Below are 19240 nucleotides of genomic sequence, written 5' to 3' on the forward strand. Positions count from 1 at the left end.
CTCAGTGGCTGGGGCAAGTGGGGGAGGGTGAGGCAAGGGGGGGGCGCCGGGGGGGGGGGGGGAGTGGGGTGAGTTGCAGAGGTTCCTCCAAGAGAGGAATTTGGGTAGTCTGAGGAAGGGAAATCAGGGCTAACAAGTCTAGGCTCTTGCCTGGGAAGGGGCCCTGGGCTTTGAGGCACCTGCTGCAGGCCCTGGGGCAGGATCCTCAGATTGGGGGTCTCCCTAGGTCCTCCTGAGGCATCCCCCTGCCCTTCAACAGTGTCACCTCAAAATATCACCCCTTCAGAAGCTAACTTGATGCAACAGCACTTTGCTGGCTAGGGTCATCTTTCTGAGGTCTGGCAGGCATTGAAGATAGTGAAATCAGAACTTGCTTCCCGTTGTCCAACCATATGCAGCAGAAGATGGGTCAGGACTGTGGCTGAGGGGCTGGGCCCCTGGCCTGGGCAGCCAGGCCCATCGTACATCTGAGGGGCTGGCATCAGGCCCAGAGGGGCTGGCATCAGGCCCAGATGGCATGCAGGCGGGTGAGTGGGCAGGTGAGCAGTGGCTGGCGGCTGGCCCAGCGGGTCCCCAAGGAGGGTCCTTCTCTGGCTTGTTCGAGAAACTTCCCTTGCCCACAGCTAGTAATTGCACCTGTGTCTTCATGGCAGCCTCACACCCGTGTGGCCAGGGGGTGGTGGTGTCTGTGCTGGGAGTCCCCACCCTTGCTCACGTGGACATGTTCTCATCTGTGATGCCTCTCCTACGGTTTCCCCACTCAGAGGAGGTGCCATTTATTTGCTGGAAGTGCTGAGGCAGCCTCTCAGTTCTGAATGCCGATCGTTTGCTCTTCCTCTGGGCTTGGGTGTCCGGTTTGTACCGCGAGCGTAAATGTGTGGGGTTGTTCGTGTCCCGCTCCCCAGCCACTCAAAGTGGCAGCGTCACGAGTCTAGACACCTGAACCCTCGAATCCCCTCGGGCTCTTCCTCCTACCTCTTGGTGGTGTTGGGGGTGTTCATGCAGGAGACCCCCGGTGGGGCCCACTTGGTCCTGATGGAGACCCAAGGTCTTCAGTGCCCCTGTTTCCTCGACGTGGTCCATCTGTCCTGAAGCCCCACTGCTCACACCCTTGCCATGCCCTGAGGGCTCTCCTGGATGGGCCTATGTGCCGGAACCAAGCAGGGTGCCCACCCGCCCTACCTCCCCTCCCGCAGGCACCTGAAGGAGATCTCGGAGCTGCAGAGCCAGCAGAAGCAGGAGATCGAGGCCCTGTACCGCCGCCTGGGCAAGCCGCTGCCCCCCAACCTGGGCCTCTTCCACACGGCCCCTCCCGCCGGCCGCAGGAGGAAGAGCAGGAGCAAGCTGAAGGCAGGGAAGCTGCTCAACCCGCTGGTGCAGCAGCTCAAGGTCGTGGCCTCCAGCACAGGTCTGTGCCCTCCCGGCTCCGGCAGGCTGGGGCCGGGACCCGAGTGGGGCAGGCGGGAGGCAGGCGCCCGCACCCAGAAGAGCACTTCTTCGATCTCCTTTCACTGGAGCGGGAAGCCTTTGTAGGTGTGAAGGGCCGGGGTGTCGCCAGGCCCACCCTGAGTGCGCAGGCCTGCTCTGGGGCTGCCTGGGGACTCGTGTATGAGGCAGGAGGCGGTTCAGGGTCTCTCCCCCTCAGCCCACCTCCCTGCAGGGTGCCACCTGGCTCGGGGCGTTTCCTCTGGCCGTTTCTCAGGCACCGGTCACCTGCTGAAATTGAGGGTGGAGCAGCTGCCTTTTGGTGGTTGGGGGGGGGCTGGGGAGGACACCCGGGCACCGAGGGTGCGCTGGAAACCCAGTGAGTTGGGATCCCCGGTGTGTGCCAGGTGGGAAGCCAGCCGAGAGCGGAGTGTGAGCCCACCCTCTCGGTATCACGGATAACCCACGGGGTGCGTGTCCGTGAACTGCAAGAAGAGTTACGCAAATCATACGAATTCCAGGACGATTCCTAAAGCCAAGTGGAAACTAGTCAGAGTGAGCAGGTCGTACAGGCCCCTTGAGCCCTGGTTGCCTCTCCTGGTGTGCCGTGGTCCTTGCACAGTGCTGGCGACTGGTGGAGGCTGTGGTCATTTTCTCTGATCTTCCTGACGCCCGCGCTCGGGTGACCGGGCCACGTGCCCAGTGCCTGCAGGGACTCCACTTCCCCAAGGTCACCCAGCAACGAGCAGGGAGGACAGATGCACCCCGCGCTGGCTGGTCTGACCCGCAGCGCCTCACTGTGCCTGTCACCCCTTATTCCCCCCAGGTCACTTGTCAGACTGCAGCAGAGCCCCTCCTGCTAAGGACCCTGCCCAAGCCGGGGCAGGGCCCGAAGCAGCTTCAGACCCGTGTGGGAAGGCAGTTCAGACCCAGCAGCCTTGCTCGGTGCGGGCCTCCCTGTCTGCAGACATCTGCTCCGGCTTAGCCACTGACGGAGGCGGAGCGCATGGCTCAGGTGATTCCCAGCTTGCCCGTCTCTGAGCATGCGCTAGCTGCGTAGGGCCCCTGTGGTGTCAGAGGGGCATGAGCGGCGGCAAGGGCCGCCCACAGCCTCTCGAGGATAAAAACCAGTAGAGGTAGCCTTTGAGTAAAGACAGTGGGTAGCCCACCCATCATCGAGTCTCGCTGTGTAAGGCTCAGAGGGAGGCGTGCTCTGCTAGAGCCGGCCCGGGGAAGGCGCCAGCACCCCCTGGTCACGTGTGGGGTGCGTGCTCTGCGCCGGTTCCCAGGCCCCGGCCTGCCCTGCCCCGCCCCGCTGCCCACTACACACGGGTCCTTCCGTCAGGAGGGACGGCTAGGGGGATGAGGGCACGGCCCCTCGAGCTGGGAGTCCGCCTTGAGGAGGAAATGCTCGTCACCTCGGCCGTGGGCGCAGTAGCCGCGTGAGGAGGGGCTCCATCCCCGCCATCTCTGTCCAGAGAAGTCGCAGTGACCGCTGCTGGCGCCCACCCCCGCCCGCCCGCCCGCCCCGCACGCTCTCCCAGGGTCCGCTTCTCTTGTGCTCCAGCGGTGCCTCCTTTCCATTACGTGGTCGGCGGCTGTGGTCCTCCGGGCTGGGCTAGGTGGAGCCGTGGATGCTAAGTGACGAGGCTGATGTGGCTGGTGGTGTGTAGCAGGAATCCCAGAGACTGTACTTGATGCCTGTCTCTTTGTTTTCTTCCCTCTATATTCATTTGCAGGCTGGACGGTTTACCACCCAACGTCTGAGAGACTGACCTATAAGTCTAGTAGCAAACCTCGCGCTCGATTCCTCAGTGGACCCGTGTCTGTGTCCATCTGTCTGTATTTGTTCTTTGTATTTTATCACCTCCTGGCCCTTGGTTTCTCCCCGCCCCTCCCTGTCTTCATTGCCTTCCATACATTCTGTAGGCTGCCTCCCCCTCCCCACTGAAGTCACCTACTTAATATCAAACACAGACCCCTGCCCGCACCCACGCTCTCGGCCCCAGAAAGCGCCAGTGCATGCCCTCGGCTCATGGCCGGCACTAAAAGCATGTGCGGCGGCTTGCCCACTCCTGGCCTCGGGCACCTGGCCCCCCAGACCCCCAAAGTGCTCTGCGTTTTTCTCCTCACTCGTTTGTTTAACTTATTTTTTATGTTGGACGTAGTTTTATTTCTGTTGCGATTGTGGTGCACATATACGTCCGCTGTCCCCAGTTCCAGTGACAACAAAAAGACAACCCCGGCCTTCTCTAGACGCATGGTGTGTTTCACACGTGTCTGGATTCTGAAGACATGCATGTAGTGAGCGGAGACAGTTCTAGAAGGTCACCGGAGGGTGTAACTTTTGTGCGAGGGCCACAACACAGCACTCGTTGCTGTTGCCCCACCCCCACGCCCTGCATGTGCAAAGGCTGAGAGAAAGGTGCTCCAGCTAGGTGGGCCCACCCCTCCCTCCACTCCGGTCACCTTGGGAACCCATCAGCGTCCCCAGAAAGCCCCAGCCTCCGCTGTGGCTGTCTCTGTGGCCTGGCCCCTCCTGGTCTCTAGCTGGAGCACTTTACTTGGTGTGCCCTCTCCTCCCACAGTCCTCAGACACGAAGTCAGCTACCCAGCTCCTCGGGGCTGTGCTCACCCAAACCTCCGTCCCGGTCACCCTCTGGCTCCTGGGATGCCCTGCTGGCACCCAGGACTCCTGTCCGGGAAGGGAGTATCTGCTCAGGGCCATCCAGAATTACTTCATCCCTTGGAACAATTGGAAAATGAATCCAAAGCTGTGGGGTTTTCAGGTTTTTGTTTCTGAACACAAAAATTAAGCTTTCTATCAAATGGAAATGGTGGAAATGCTGGTTTGGGGCACGTGGCTTTTTGCTGGTACAATAAAGATACATTGTGTTTGTCAGGACCTGAGGCCACGTCCACAGTGGGCATTTGTCCCCATCAGAGGGGCCATGTCCCCCTCCCCCAGGCAGGACAGGGTAGAGGCACAGAACCTCCTAGAGATTCCCAGGGACTGTTTAGTAACAGGTGCCCCACCTGAGCTGCTGGTTGGTTTTGAGCTGGTGGTGGGCAGGGGAGGGCAAGGTCTGAGTGCATCCTGCTCCCTGCATCACTTGCTGGCTCTTTTCTGTCCCAGTGTGCGTGGCTGTCTCCTGAGACCATGGCATCAGGGCACATGGGTCCCCAGGCATATCCCGGTCACATGACTGACCACGGCCTGCTGGGAACATGTGGGTCGGACACAGGAAGCAGGTTAGAGCAGGTGGTGCTTTCCCTGGGGTCCCCTGGTGTGAGTGATCAAGTGCCACGTGCTCCTTCAAGGTTTGTGCCCACGTGGTCCTGCATTCATTTTTAAGAGTTTCCATTTGTTTTACTGTTATTATTCCAAGATAAAAAAAAAATGGGGAGGCACAGCAAGGACAAATGGTCTAGCTTTTGTTTCCGTCTCTGTGGCTAAGAAGAAAGGGACATGTGAGGCATGGCTTGGTGGCACACGGGGCTCCTGGCCTGGGTGGACCTGATTTTAGGTGGTTGGGCCCAGTGGCCTTGCTGTTTTCACAACAGCCCTCTGCAGGCACTCCTTGGCTGAGCTCTTTGCTGTCTTGGCCACGGTGTGGCCCCCACAGGCCCTGGCCCTGGGGGCATGTGAAGGTGCGTCCTTCCATGCCCAGTGCCCTGGTGTCCGCCCAGCCTGCCAGCCTACTCCTGGAGCTGGAGCTGGCTGGTTCCTGGGTTACTAGGGAGCTCGGAGGCCTGAGGAGACCACAGGCACCTGTGAAAGTCTGGAGGAAAAAGTCTGGTCGCAGCCCTGAGGGCTGAGAGGTGGCAGAGAGGAGGTCTGAGGCGCAGGGCTGTGGGAAGACCCTGAGGGTGGGGCCCGCTCTGGGGGCCTGGTCCTGGAGTCCAGGTCAGCAGCAGGGGGAGGGCTGCAGCTGTGGGCTCATCTGGCCTGACCTGCAGGAAGAGATGAAGGCTAGAGGTTTTCTGTTTGCCGCCTTGCACCGAATAGGAGACCAGGCTCTAGGAAAACAAAATCTTGGTTAAGTTCTGAAGTACACAAAGAAGGTCCCCAATTGTGTGACACTCAGAGACCATGAGAGCATCCAGGCTGGGTCAGAGATGAGCAGGGGTGGAGGCGCAGGCAGCTGCAGGTGACTAGGAGGGGACCCCTCATGGGACAGGTGTTCAGCCCCAGGAAGGAGAGCGTGCAGAGAGCGAATCCTGGGCACTGCTTCGGGTGGGCACGTGGACAGGCCCGCTGTTGGGAGGGAAGGGCCCACGGCAGCACAGATGGGGTGAAGCCCTGGGCAGACCCCTCCTTGTGGCCGATGGAAGGTTTGGGGAAACTCAGGGAGCATGTTTTGGGATTCAGAGGCTCTGGTCGGGTCGCAGCAGTGTCTGGGGGTCAGAAGCTGCTGTCAGACCTGTTGGCCCTCCTTCTCTCTGGCTCCAGTCCACGCGACTGGATTAGGTGCCGATGCTTCTGGAGCCTCTCTGCACACAGACCTTTGGGGTCTGCTTTGTTATGTTCTCACGTGTCCTATCAGCCTGTCATCCGTGCCACAGCAAGTCTGTCTCCGGGACACCCGAGGAGGCTGCCACTGCGTGGCTGCCAAGGCCCTGTCCTCACCCTTCCTGGGGGGACCTGCTGCAGGGGTGTGGGAGAGGGCCTTCGGGCAGGGGAGGGCAGCCAAGAAGGAGGCCACCCCCCATGGAGGCCTCCCCAGGCTGGACTGTCCCTGGGGCCGTCACCCCAGGGCAGGGCAGAGCTGGGATGCGTCCCGTTTCATGCTTCAAGGACAAGTTTTGGCACTTTGCTCAGCAGTATGAGGACTTGGTGGCTCATTCCAAAGAAGCCCTGAGTGGCATTTTGGTGCTGGTTGCTCATTTTGTTTCCGGTGCCAGATCCAAATGTCTAACGCCACTGGTCCAGGAGAGGGACCCGTGGGTGGGAGGCATGCCTCTCGTCATGTGGCAGGCAGGGGCTGCTGTCCCCGAAGCTCCCTGTGAGCCTCATCGGTTGTCTGAATGCTGTGGTAAAAAGCAAGTGTGGTGATGGCCACTGGGCTGGCCCACTTCTTAAGAGATCTGTCTGTGGCAGATACCTTTGAGGCATCCGCCTGGAAGCCCGGTGAGGGTGTGGATGCTGGCAGGGCTGGTTGTCCTTGCCTGGGGAGGGATTTGGTGGGGGGGGGGGGGCTTCCTGAACGAGGCCTGGGCACTGCATGAGACTTCTGGCCCAGTGGGATGTGTGTGCAGCATGAGGACAGGACATGGGGTCATCCTGTGTGTTGCCCATTCAAAGCCTGGGAGAACAGCTGGGAGAGGCTGCGTGGCTCTCCACCTCCACCCCTAACCACCTGGAAGCTTCTCCAAGTAGTTCTGGGGCCTTGAAGTTGGCTCTTCCCAAGACCTTGGGTAAGGACAGTAGTCCTGCAGGGAGGGGAGACCTGCCCTCATGCCCCCTGTGGGTTTCCTTCGGGTCCCATGTATCCCCAGCACCCTTGCAATGCTGCCTTGTAGCCTGATGGAGGGGAAGAGAGGAGGGCTGGGTGGAGGCACATTAGTCAGCCATCTGTGTAGTGGGCTTCAAGGGCAAGGCACTGGGGAGGAGACTCAGGGGACCCCCGAGGAGGGACAGGGCTGTGATGTGAGTGAGGGCTGGTCATCAGACCTATGGCCTATGCTTGGCCGCAACTCTGCACTGCACTGGCTGCCATGACTCTGACGTGAAGGGCGCCGAATCCGGTCGGTCTTTGTTTAAAGGTTCACCTTGAGGGCAGGGAGTGTGCTCTGGTCCCTGTGGGCCATGTCTAGTGAGGGTGTGGAGGCCTCTGTGGGCCAGTATTGCTCTCCAGTCCGAGCATGGTGTCTGGTGGCCAATGGCCTTGGCTCTGGGTTCCCAGCGAAGTCTGGGGCCCTGATCACGGGCCCAGGCTTCCTCTGGTGGTTCCTGGCAGGCAGCTCCTGTGGCTGCCTGAGTGTTCCTGTCATGAGGATGGCGGGAATCAGCCCCGAAAGAATCCTCTTCTGTCAGGCTGTGGGGACCTGGCTGGCCAATTGATTCCATGTCCTGGTGCTGCAGAGACCCAGAGGGAGCTACAACCACAGGATCCAGACAGGGACGTCTGTGCCTTAGCTGGGGCCCCGCACAGTCATAGAGCTTGGGACCCTCGTTCCCTTGTGCTGTGGAGCCCCCCGAGGGCCCTGTGCTCCCAGTAGGGTTCCACGTCAGGAACAGACCAGCAAAGGCCCTTCACTGCTGCTACCAAGGGACGACTGGCCTGGACCACTCCTGCCCAGCCCTTTTGTTTTTATTTGCACATTACAGACCCCACCAGAACATCACCTCCCTTTCCACCAACCACATCAGCCTCTGAGCACACACGGGATAAACCAAAAAAAAAGAACGACTCAGCTGGAGCCTGGGCCGACCTTTGTGCTCTGCTCACATCCAGAGGCGGTGGCGTCTTACCTTCCTCGGCAAGGGTGCAGGGCACCCTCAGGAAGTGTTCTGCTCTGGCAAGGGCCTGGGGCAGGAGCACAGACCCTCTGTGATAGCGCAGCCTTGCTGAGTGACCTTGGGGACTCCTGAGCTGTCCTTGCCTGTCCCATTGTGCCTGCCCAGCTCCCTGAAGGGCCAGCTTGTCTGCCCTCCAAGTGGGCACTGACCATCAAGTTGTGCCAGACACCACGGACAGCCCCTGGGACCGCAGGGCCTGGCGCTTAGTGGTGGTCTCATGACAAGCCTCACCCCGTTCTGGTGGACGTGGGCTACCAGGTGAGGCAGTAGCATTGCAGAAACTTGGGTCCAGCCCTGATTCCCACCTTTGTAGATAGGTGCCCTCTGTGTCCACCACTGGTCTGGTCAGGGAAGCCGCCTGGGATCTGGGATTGGCCTCAAACCTGCAAAACAATGTATCTTTTTGCACTTGGAAAACAAACCTCCCATGGGCCTAGCTTCCAGGCAAAGCCGGCGGCTCCACTGAGCTCTCCTGGCTGACTTTTAGTGGGTTTTCTGCCTCGATCTGCAGTGGGGCTGCAGAAGCCTTTTGTTTAAAAACCAAGTGGTATGCTTTGCTTTTTTTGTTTTCTTTTTTTTTTTTTTTTTTGAATACGCTTTGAAAGACACACTCACTTCTACCTGAAGCTTGGGGCCTGGTCCTGCACCTGAGCCCCTCGGCGAAGTTCACGTGAGCCCGCACACTGACTCGCGGTCACCCGGTTAGCCCAGGTGGCCAGTCCCCTCTCTGAATCGCTGGCCTCTGCTCCTCCTTGCACACTGATGACTTGTGCTTAGTGTGGTGGCCTGTCCCCCGTGTGTGCTGTCCTGCCTAACCCTGTGGTCTTGTGTCGTTTCTTCTTCCCTTGCAGGGTCTGCCCTGAAGCGTCTCTGTCTAGGCAAAGAGCACAGCAGTCGTAATTATCGGGTTTTTTACCCCTTGTCCGCTCTCCATCGCATGGGCTTTCATGTGGCTAGTGCGCATCGGGGGGCTCCATGGCCGGCGGGCGGGCGTGCTTGCATCTGCTCCGCGCCCACCCACCCAGGGCACCGCTTTCCCTCGGCCTGTAGGGAAAGTGACCCATGGGCGCCCCCTCGCGTCTCCATAGCTCCTAGAGTCTGCGTGTCCTGGCCGGTTGACGTGCACTCTCCTTGCCCAGAATGTCCACACGTCACCAATCGTTATATTGGCTCCTTTTCCAAAACCGCAGGGATGAGTATGTCCTTGAAGTGCTAAACATGAGTGTCCCCGAGGAGAGATGCCCGGATGAAATGGGTATCAGTCCACCTGGGCCGCCCACCACCCTCACCTTCCACCATATTTTTTTTTCTCCTTTTTTCTTCTCTGGCTGAAACATTCATGTAGAAATAGCTCTGTGTATGTAAGATTCCATCACTAATGTTTAACTGTTTGTGTCTGTGCTTTTTCATTGCTAGCTACTGTGACTACATTTTGTAACGGCTTGTTTGAAGAGATGGTCATTATGCTGCTTTTTGAATGCAGAAAGATTTTAAATTGGCTTATGCAGAATTGCCAACCAGAAACTGTATGTTGCGGTGGGGTCAGGACACAATTTAAAAGAATTAAAAAGTCCCATTTTGGTCACTTAAAAATAATCTTCCAGTGAAGTGGGTGAGTGTGATGTCTTCACCAAGCTCCACCTGAACCGCAGCCCCCAGGCCTTCCTGGCAGCTGGGCCTCCTGGTTCCTGCTCCACCCCACAGATGGCTCCAAACTTGGGGGCCACGGTGGAAGGCTTTGAGTGTTTCTACCCTTTAGTAATACCTTCCCTACATGTGCTGGTGAGGAGAGGCACAGTTTTGTGTCTTAAATTCGAAACCACTCAGCCACTAACATTCTTGCACAGGCATGCTGACGACCCAGCCTATTTAGCATTTTCCCTCTTCCCTTTGCTGGGTGGACAGCAGGAGCTGCCATGGGCCGAGCACTCAGCCTGCAGCATTGACACGTTTCCCTGGAGTGCTTGTGTTCGAGCGCAAAGGCCTTGGGATTTTGCCCCCAGTTTTCTGAGCCTCCTCACGTAGGAGTCTGGGGGTCCTAGGCAGCGTGGGCACAGAGTGGATGCTGAGTAAGCCTGCCAGCTGCTTGGGTCCTGTCCTCTGGCCCAGCTCAGAAGGGTGACAGCTGCCTAGCATAGCCTGGTCCCCTGTGGCCTGTGAAAATGTTCCAAAGTGTCTAAAACTGGCACACGGGCCCCAAGATGCAGACCATCTCCTGAAGCAAGGTGTTGCCTGGCCTAAGCAAGACCACTGTATGAAAGACTGCAGCTGGCCGGTGGCGCTGTGTGCAGTGTCACCAACCTGGCATGTGTGTGCTTCCCCAGGGTCTTCCACCAGCAGCCTGGTCCCGGGCCCTGAGCCGGGCCCCCAGCCCACCTTGCACGTCCAGGCACAGGCGAACAACAGCAACAACAAGAGAGGCACCTTCACGGATGACCTGCACAAGCTGGTGGACGACTGGACGAGCAAGACGGTGGGGACCACCCAGCTGAAGCCCTCGCTCAACCAGCTGAAGCAGACTCAGAGGCTACACGGCATGGAGGCCCCGGCGGGCTGGTCCCCAGCCACTAGCGAGACACGGGCTGTAAGTGGGGTGCTGCGGGCACAGGCCACCCAGGCGGAAGAGACGGGGTGGGAGCGGCCCCCGGCGTCGGGTGCTAGTTCTGGTGCACCCAGCCTGTGTGGGGCACAGTGAGGAACTGCCATCCGGTGCTCTGTCGTGCGATGCCTTCCTGTGACAGGGCTAGGCTGACTTGACAGCCTCCCTGGAAGAGCGTTCCCTTCTTGGTCTTGAGGAGCCTGTGCAAGATTGTGTTGCTTCTTCCTGAAGTGTTTAGCAAAGTTCACTGGTGAGCCCATCTGGCCTGGGAGTCCAGTTTTGGAATCAGGGAAGTTTCCCCTGTGACCTTTTATTTTGAAAAATTTCAAACATACGGAAGTGTCGGAAATTGCACAGTGAACTTTAGTTTGCCCCTGGCTGCATGCTGTGGCTGACATCTTGCTGTGTTTCTCACACATCTCTCCATCCCCTGAGGGTAAAGTTTTCCTTACGGATTCAATTTCTTTGATACTTTTAGTGCGATTGGATTTTCTGTTTTCTCTTTCTGTTAAGCCCTGCTTTTCTAACATTTGGTAGATAGCTAAATTTATCTTAAGTTTTCAAATTAGTTGGCGTGGAGCTGCTCATAATATCCTGTCTTCACAGTTTGCAGTGATGTCTTATTTTTCACTTCTGATGTTGGTGAGTTCCCCCAGCCTCCTTGTGCAGCTTCCTTAGGAGTTCATAAATTTTATTAGTCTTCTCAAAGAAGTCGTTTTGGCTTTGATGGTATTCTTTATGTGTCACCAGTTTCTCTTATTATCTCCTTCCTTCTTTCTATGTTTGGGCTACTGTTTAAGTTCTAGAAAGTTTCTTGAGATGTGCAGGTCATTGATTACTGGTCTTTCCTGTTTAATAATATAGACATTCAATCTACAAAAATTTCTCTCGTGGTTCTAGCTGCATCCTAAAGGTTTTGCTGTACAGCATTACAGTTGAAACTATTTTGTAATTTCCACTGTGGTTTGAAGTAATATAGTTATTAATTTTCTCACTTTTTAGCCCAAGTGCACTGTGATAAAAGAACAAACTTCTGGTGTTTTTGGTCCTTTAAAATTTGCTGGGCCTGGCTCTTTGGCCCAGTTGTCATTCAGTCTTGCCTGCAGCTGCCCCAGTGCTTGAGGCAGCTTCCGCATTCCTGCCACACACACTGTGCCCTGGCCTCCCTGTATCCTCTGAGTGGCGAATGACAGTGGCTCCCTTCTGACAGCTGCAGCCCTGACTCCTCAAACCCACTCTCTGTTATCCTTTGGCAGAGTTGACAGCCCTGGAGGGTCTTTTCCCTGAGCCCCAATGGGCGAGAGTCTGCTTGGCTACCTGGACTCTAGCGCATGGAGTACCTGTGCAGGGCTGTGCCCCATCTGTCAGCTCCCTAAGCCCCTTGTTCTAATGGCTTAGATTCTTAACAGGATTTTTTAAAACATTTTTTTTTTTTTTTACTGTGGTAAATCTATATAACATAAAATTTACCATTTTAGTCATTTTTAAGTGTTCAATTCGGTAGTATTCAGTACATACACAGCGGTGTGTGAACATTACCACTATCCGTTTGTATAACTTCATCATCTGAAATAGAGAACTCATTAAGAAATAACTCTCCAGTCTCCACCTCTGGTCTGCTAGTTTTGCAGCCTATGTTAACTTTTTTTCTACTTTCTATGAATTTGACGACACTAAGCACCTCATTTAAGTGGAATCATATAGTATTTGCCCTTTGCTGTCTGGCTTATTTCACTTAGTACAGTGTTTACAAGGTCCAGTCATGCTGTAGCAGAACTTTACTCTTTTGGGGAAAGAAAAGTAGATGGGGAATATGATCAGTAATATTGTGGTGAGCATTCTGTGATGTATACATATCTTGATTCATTATGTTGTATATGTTAAACTAATTTAATATTGTATGTCAGCTATGCTTCAAAGTTTTTTTAAAAAGTCGTTCATTTTCCCCAATTTTTTAAATTGTAAAATACATGACATAAAATTTGCCATCTCTTGGGGCGCCTGGGTGGCGCAGTCGGTTAAGCGTCCGACTTCAGCCAGGTCACGATCTCACGGTCCGTGAGTTCGAGCCCCGCGTCAGGCTCTGGGCTGATGGCTCAGAGCCTGGAGCCTGTTTCCGATTCTGTGTCTCCCTCTCTCTCTGTCCCTCCCCCGTTCATGCTCTGTCTCTCTCTGTCCCAAAAATAAATAAACGTTGAAAAAAAAATTAAAAAAAAAAAAAAAAAATTTGCCATCTCAACCATCTTTAAGTGTCACTTGAAGTGCATTAAGCATTAATATTGTTGTTCAACCATCACCACCGTGCATCTCCAAAATTTTTTCATCTTGCAAAAATGAAACTCTGTCCTTATTGAAAAAGAACTCCCATTCCCCTTCCCCTTCCTCAGTCCCTGGAAACTACCACTCTACTTTCTGTCTCTATGGATTTGACTCCTGTTGGTCTCTATATATAGTGGGATCCTACACTACTTGTTTTTTTGGTCTGGCTTATTTCACGCAGCATAACGTCTTCAAGGTTCATCTGTCCTGTAAGTGGTGTCAGAATTTCCTTCCTTTTTAAGGCTGAGAACTATGCCAGTGTACGTTGATAACCACATTTTGTCCATTTGTCTGTTGATGGACACTTGGGTTGCTTATACCTATTGGCTACTGTGAGCAATGCTGCCGTGAACATAGGTGTGCAGGTATCTCTTTGAGTCCCTGCTTTCAATTCTTTTTAAAGAATACCCAGAAGTAAAATCACTGGATCATATAATAATACTATTTGTAACTTTTTGAGGAACTGCAGACTGTTTCTAGTAGCTGCGCCACTTTACATTCCTGCCAGCAGTACAACAGGGTTCCAGTTTCTCCTCATCCTTGCCAATAGTTTGTATTTTCAGATTTTTTTTTTTTTTATATAGCCATCCTGACACCACAGTGGTATCTCACTGTGGTTCTCACTAGCATTTCCCTAATGATCAGGGATTTGAGCCTTTTTTCATGTGCTTATTGGCCATTTGTACATCTTCCTTAGAGAAACAGCAGTTCAAGTCCTTTGCCCATTTCTTAATTATTTGTCTTTGTTATTAAGTTTTAAGGAGTTCTCTGTATATTCTGGATTTTAATCCCTCATCAGATATGTGATATGCAAATACTTTTTCTCATTCTAGGGGCTGTCTTTTTACTCTGTGGACAGTGTCTCTTGATGCACAAGTTTTTAATTTTCATGAAGACCACTTACCTGTTTTTGTTGCTCATGTCTTTGGTGTCATACCCAAGAAATTATTGCCAGATCCAATGTTGTGAAGCCTTTCCCCTCTTTCCTTCTAAGAGTTTAATAATTTTAGCTGTTATGTTTAGGCCTTTTATCCACTTTGGGTAATTTTTGTCTGTGGTGTTAGATAAGGGTGCAGTTTCATGCCTTTGCATGTGGGTAACCAGTTTTCCCAATACCATTTGTTGAAGAGACTATCCTTTCCCCATTGGATGGTCTTAGTACTCTTGTTGAATATGAATGGACTATATTTGCAAAGGTTTATTTCTAGGGTCTCTGTTGTATTTTATTAGTGTATATGTCTATCCTTTTTCCAGTATCACATTGTTTTCATTTCTGTAGCTTTGTAGTTAAGTTTCAAAATCAGGGAAGTATGAGTCCTCCAACTTTGTTTTTTTTTTTCAATATTGTTTTGATTATTGTGGGTCCCTTGAGAATCCATATGAATTTTAGGATGGGTTTTTGTATTTCTTTTTTTTTTTTTTAATTTTTTTTTTTTTAACGTATATTTATTTTTGAGACAGAGAGAGACAGAGCATGAACAGGGGAGGGGCAGAGAGAGAGGGAGACACAGAATCTGAAACAGGCTGCAGGCTCTGAGCGGTCAGCACAGAGTCCGATGCGGGGCTTGAACTCACGGACCGTGAGATCATGACCTGAGCTGAAGTCGGATGTTTAACCGACCAAGCCACCCAGGCGCCCCTGGGTTTTTGTATTTCTTAAAAAAAAATGCCATTGGGAATTTAGTAGTGATTGCATTGAATCTGTAGATCACTTTGGGTAGTATCTGATGGTAACAGTGTAAGTCTTCCAATCCATGAACATGTGATGTCTTTCCATTTATTTATGTGTTTTAAAAAAAAATGTTTACTTACTTTAGAGAGAGAAAGAGTGCATGAGTGGGGAAAGGGCAGAGTGAGAAGAGGACAGAAGATCTGAAGGGGGCTCTGTATTGACAGCAGAGATCCTGATGCAGGGCTCGAACTCCCAACCTGTGAGATCATGACCTGAGCTGAAGTCAGATGCTTAACCAACTGAGCCACCCAGGCACCCCTATTTATGTCTTCTTTAATTTCCTTTGGCAGTGTTTTGTAGCTTTCAGTGTGTAAGTCTTTCAACTCCTTGAAGTTATTCCTAAACATTTTATTACTTTTATGTTACTGTAAATGTAATTGTTTCCTTGATTTCTTTTCAGATTGTTCACTGTTAGTGTATAGAAATGCAGCCGACTTTGTACCCTGCATCTTTGCTGAATTCATGGATTAGTTTTGTATGTGTGTGTTCTTTAGGGTTATCTACTTATAAGATTATGTCATCTCTGAACAAGGATCATTTTACTTTTTCCTTTCCAGTTTGGATGCCTTTTTTTTCCTTGCCTAATATCTCTGGCTACAGTTTTTAATATTATATTGAACAGAAGTGGAAAAAACAGGTATCCTTTTCTTGTTCTTGACTTTGGAGGAAAAGCTTTCAGACTTTCACCATTAAGTATATGAGTATATAATGTTAGCTGTGGGTTTTCATATGTGGTCTTTATCGTATTGAGGGAGTTCTGTTCATAGTTTGTTGAGTGCCTTTATCTTGTTAATGATGTATTACATGGATTTTTATGTTAAACCACCATTGCATTAATTCCTAGGATAAATCCCACCTGGTCATGGTGTATATACTCCTATTGTGCTACTGAATTAAGTTTGCTAATGTTTTATTGAGGATTTTTGCATCAATATTCATTGGGGTATCAGTCCATAATTTTCTTGTGATGTATTTATCTGGCCTTAGTGTCAAGAAAATGCTGGTCACAAAAAATAAGTTTATTCCTATTCAACTTTTGGAAGAGTTTGAGAAAGATTGCTGTTAATTCTTCTTTAAAAGTTTGGCTTCTCTTTGTTGAGGTTTTTGATTATTAATTCAGTCTCATTACTTGTTACATGTCTAGTTCAGTTTTCTATTTCTTCTTGAGTCAGCTTTGGTAGTTTCTGTGTTTCTAGGGATTTTTATATTTCATGTAAATATTTAGTTTGGTAGCTAAAACTTCGTCAGTTTGTTAATCTTTTCTAAGAACCAACTTTTGGTTTCGTTTTTAATTCATTTGCTTTAATTTTTCTTTATGACGTCCTGTTCTCTTTTATATGGTATACAGTTATTGATTTAAAATTTTTAATGTAGGCATTTATAGCTATAAATTTCCTTCTGAGAACTTCTTTTGCTTTATCTCATAAATTTTTATATGTTCTGTTTTCATTTGTCTCAATTATTTTCTCATTTCCCTTGTGATTATGTCTTTGATCCTTTGGTTGTTTAAGTATGTGTTTCGTTTCTGCATATATGCCAGTTTTCTAGTAATTTTGTTGTTATTGATTTCTAATTTTATTTATTGTGTTAGAAAAGATACTTTGTATGATTAGGATCTTTTCAGGTTTGTACTGTATTTATATATTTTGTGTTTATTTTACTTATTAAGACTTGTTTTGTGGCCTAACATGAGGCCTATTCTGGGGATCTTTTACATACACCTAAAGAAAAGGAATTCTACTCTTGTTGGATAGTTTTGTTAGTGCTAATTGGCTTATGGGAGCTTCCTTAGGTCTGTTCTTAGTGATTTGTCCTGTTGTTCTTTATTAAAAATGGAGTATTAAAGTCTACAATGGCTGGTGTAGAACTGTCTTTTTTCTCCTTTCAGTTCTACATTTGCATCATATAATTTGGGGTGTGTTTTTAGATAAATATATATTTATAATTATTACATCTTGATGGATCAAAACTTTTATCAATATATGATCTTTGTCTTTTTACATAACCTTTTTTGACTTAAAATAAGTTTTGCCTGGCAGTAACGTACCCACCCCAGCTCTCTTTTTCCATCCTTTTGCTTGCAACTTCTTTGTGTCTTTGTATCTAAAGTGAGTCTCTGGTAGATAGCACATAGATTGACCATGCATTTTTAACTATTCTGCTAATCTCTGCTTATTAATTGGAAAATTTTTAAGTCTATTTACTTATTTTGAGAGAGAAACACAAGCAGGGGGAGGGACAGAGAGAGAGGGAGAGAGAGAATCCCAAGCAGGCTCTGCAGTGTCAGTGCAGAGACCAATGTGGGGGCTTGAACTCCTGAACCATGAGATCATGACCTGAGCTGAAATCAAGATTCGGATGCTTTGGGAATGCAAGCTGGTGTAGCCACTCTGGAAAACAGTATGGAGGTTCCTCAAAAAACTAAAAATAGAACTACCCTACGACCCAGCAATTGCACTACTAGGCATTTATCCATGGGTTACAGGTGTGTTGTTTCGAAGGGACACATGCACCCCCATGTTTATAGCAGCACTATCAACAATAGCCAAAGTTATGGAAAGAGCCCAAATGTCCATCAATGGATGAATGGATAAAGAAAATGTGGTATATATATACAATGGAGTATTACTTGGCAATCAAAAAGAATGAAATCTTGCCATTTGCAACTACGTGGATGGAACTGGAAGGTATTATGCTAAGTGAAATTAGTCAGAGAAAGACAAAAACCATATGACTTCACTAATATGAGGACTTTAAGAGACAAAACAGATGAACAGAAGGGAAGGGAAACAAAAATAATATAAAAACAGGGAGGGGGACAAAACAGAAGAGACTCATAAATATGGAGAACAAACTGAGGGTTACTGGAGGGGTAGTGGGAGGGGGGATGGGCTAAATGGGTAAGGGGCACTAAGGAATCTACCCCTGAAATCATTGTTGCACTATATGCTAATTTGGATATAAATTTTAAAAAATAAAAAATAAAATAAATATTTAAAAGAGTCGGATGCTTAACTGACTGAGCCATCCAGGCACCCCTCTTTGAGCACAGTTAAAACATCCACTTTAAAGTCCTTAGTCCAATGTCTAGCCTTTCTCAAGGACAATTTCTGTTAATTTTTTCCTTTTAATGGGCTGTACTTTTCTGTTTCTCTGTATGATCTGTGATTTCTTGTTGAAAACTAGGCATTTGCATATTATAATTAATAATTCTGGAAATTAGATTCTCCTCTTTTCCACTATTTGCTGGTTTTGTTTGTTGAAGGCTTAGGTTATATTAGCTTGAGATTTGCTTGAATATCAGGAGCTTAAACACCTCTCCCAGTCTTTACAGATTGGCTCAGGGCTAGGAGGACTCCTTGAATGCTTAGCCAGGCCATTTACAATTTGCCTATGCCTTCACTTTTGCTTGCATTGAATAATGGTGAGAGCTTAGAGTTTTCTGAGTTGTATGTGTGTGCGACAGACAGAGAGGGAGAGAGAGAGAGAGAGAGGGAGAGAGAGAGAGAGAGACAGACAGACAGACAGACAGTGTATTCTGCCTTGGACATGCACATGGCTCTCTGAATTCCCCAGCACACACATACTTTTCAGTACCCTCATTTCCCAAAGAAACTCTCTCCCATGCTTTTCTACTCAGGCTTTTAGGCAATCTATGTGTATCTTGTTTGTAGTCTTTGGCCCCAAGCAACTGCAGATTTTTAAGTTGCCTTACAATGTTTTTGAGCAATACCTGCCACTTTTCTACCCTTAGAGAATTCCAAATATATGCAGACAGATATGTGCATCTTGTGTCAGTCCTTCAGGTGGCCTTTACACAGGATATAATAGACATACACAATAAATTGTGAGTGAGAGCTTTGCTCCCTCTGGAACCAAGGGCCAGGCTCCCACACTGGAAACACAGGCTGCCCTCTTCAAGGCAGTTGTAAAGCTAGGAAGCGGGGAGGGCCAGGGGCCAGTAAAAACACCACAGTGCTTTCCAGCTTCTAAATATTTGCTTTTTTCTTGATTTGTCTTTTACTTCTATTTCATTGCCATAAACCTTTAACTGTTTTCTGGAGTTCTGATAAAGTTAGTTTTGATGGTTTCTGGTTGTCTTTTCACCATTTCTGTGAAGGCATGGAAGTTTGAAGCTGCCTACTCCTTCATTTTCCTTATGTCATTCTTGCTGAGATTTGTGTGTTTTTGAATATTCTTTCAGTTATTGAAAGAGGAATTAAAAAAATTTCCCACTATGGTGTGGACTTGTAGATTTCTTACTGCAGTTCTTTTGTGTACATTTTGAGGGCAGGTTATCAGGTATGTTCATATTTAGATTTACTGTCTTCCTTGTGAGTTGAACTTTTAATAGTATGAAGTACCTCTATTACGATTTTTGCCTTTAAATCTAGTTTGTCTGAAGTTGCTGTAGGTACACTAGCTTGTGTTGGGTTACTGCTTACATGGTATGGTTTCCTATCCTTTACTTTCAGTATTTCTATATCCTTGTTTCAGATGTTTCTCTTGTAAACAGCATATAATTGTTGTAAAACTTTGAACATTTACATTTACATTTAATTTAATTGCATATACAGACTCTTGAACAATTCAGGAGTTAAGGGAGTGGACAACCTTGCTCAGTCAAGTCTGCATATAACTT

The 19240-nt window shown here is 49.7% G+C and overlaps 1 protein-coding gene across 1 annotated transcript in view; it reads left to right on the forward strand.

Moving 5' to 3' along the window:
- Nucleotides 1–19240, forward strand: part of WNK2 (WNK lysine deficient protein kinase 2) — a 136462-nt gene that overhangs the window by 102939 nt on the left and 14283 nt on the right. The window contains exons 27-31 of the mRNA XM_049632671.1: nt 1197–1408; nt 2252–2440; nt 3165–3263; nt 8800–8844; nt 10273–10532. Of these exons, the coding sequence (XP_049488628.1) occupies nt 1197–1408; nt 2252–2440; nt 3165–3263; nt 8800–8844; nt 10273–10532 (805 nt within the window). The remainder of the gene's footprint in view (nt 1–1196; nt 1409–2251; nt 2441–3164; nt 3264–8799; nt 8845–10272; nt 10533–19240) is intronic.

This window comes from Panthera uncia, chromosome D4 (assembly GCF_023721935.1).
Source record: "Panthera uncia isolate 11264 chromosome D4, Puncia_PCG_1.0, whole genome shotgun sequence".
Lineage (NCBI taxonomy): Eukaryota > Metazoa > Chordata > Mammalia > Carnivora > Felidae > Panthera > Panthera uncia.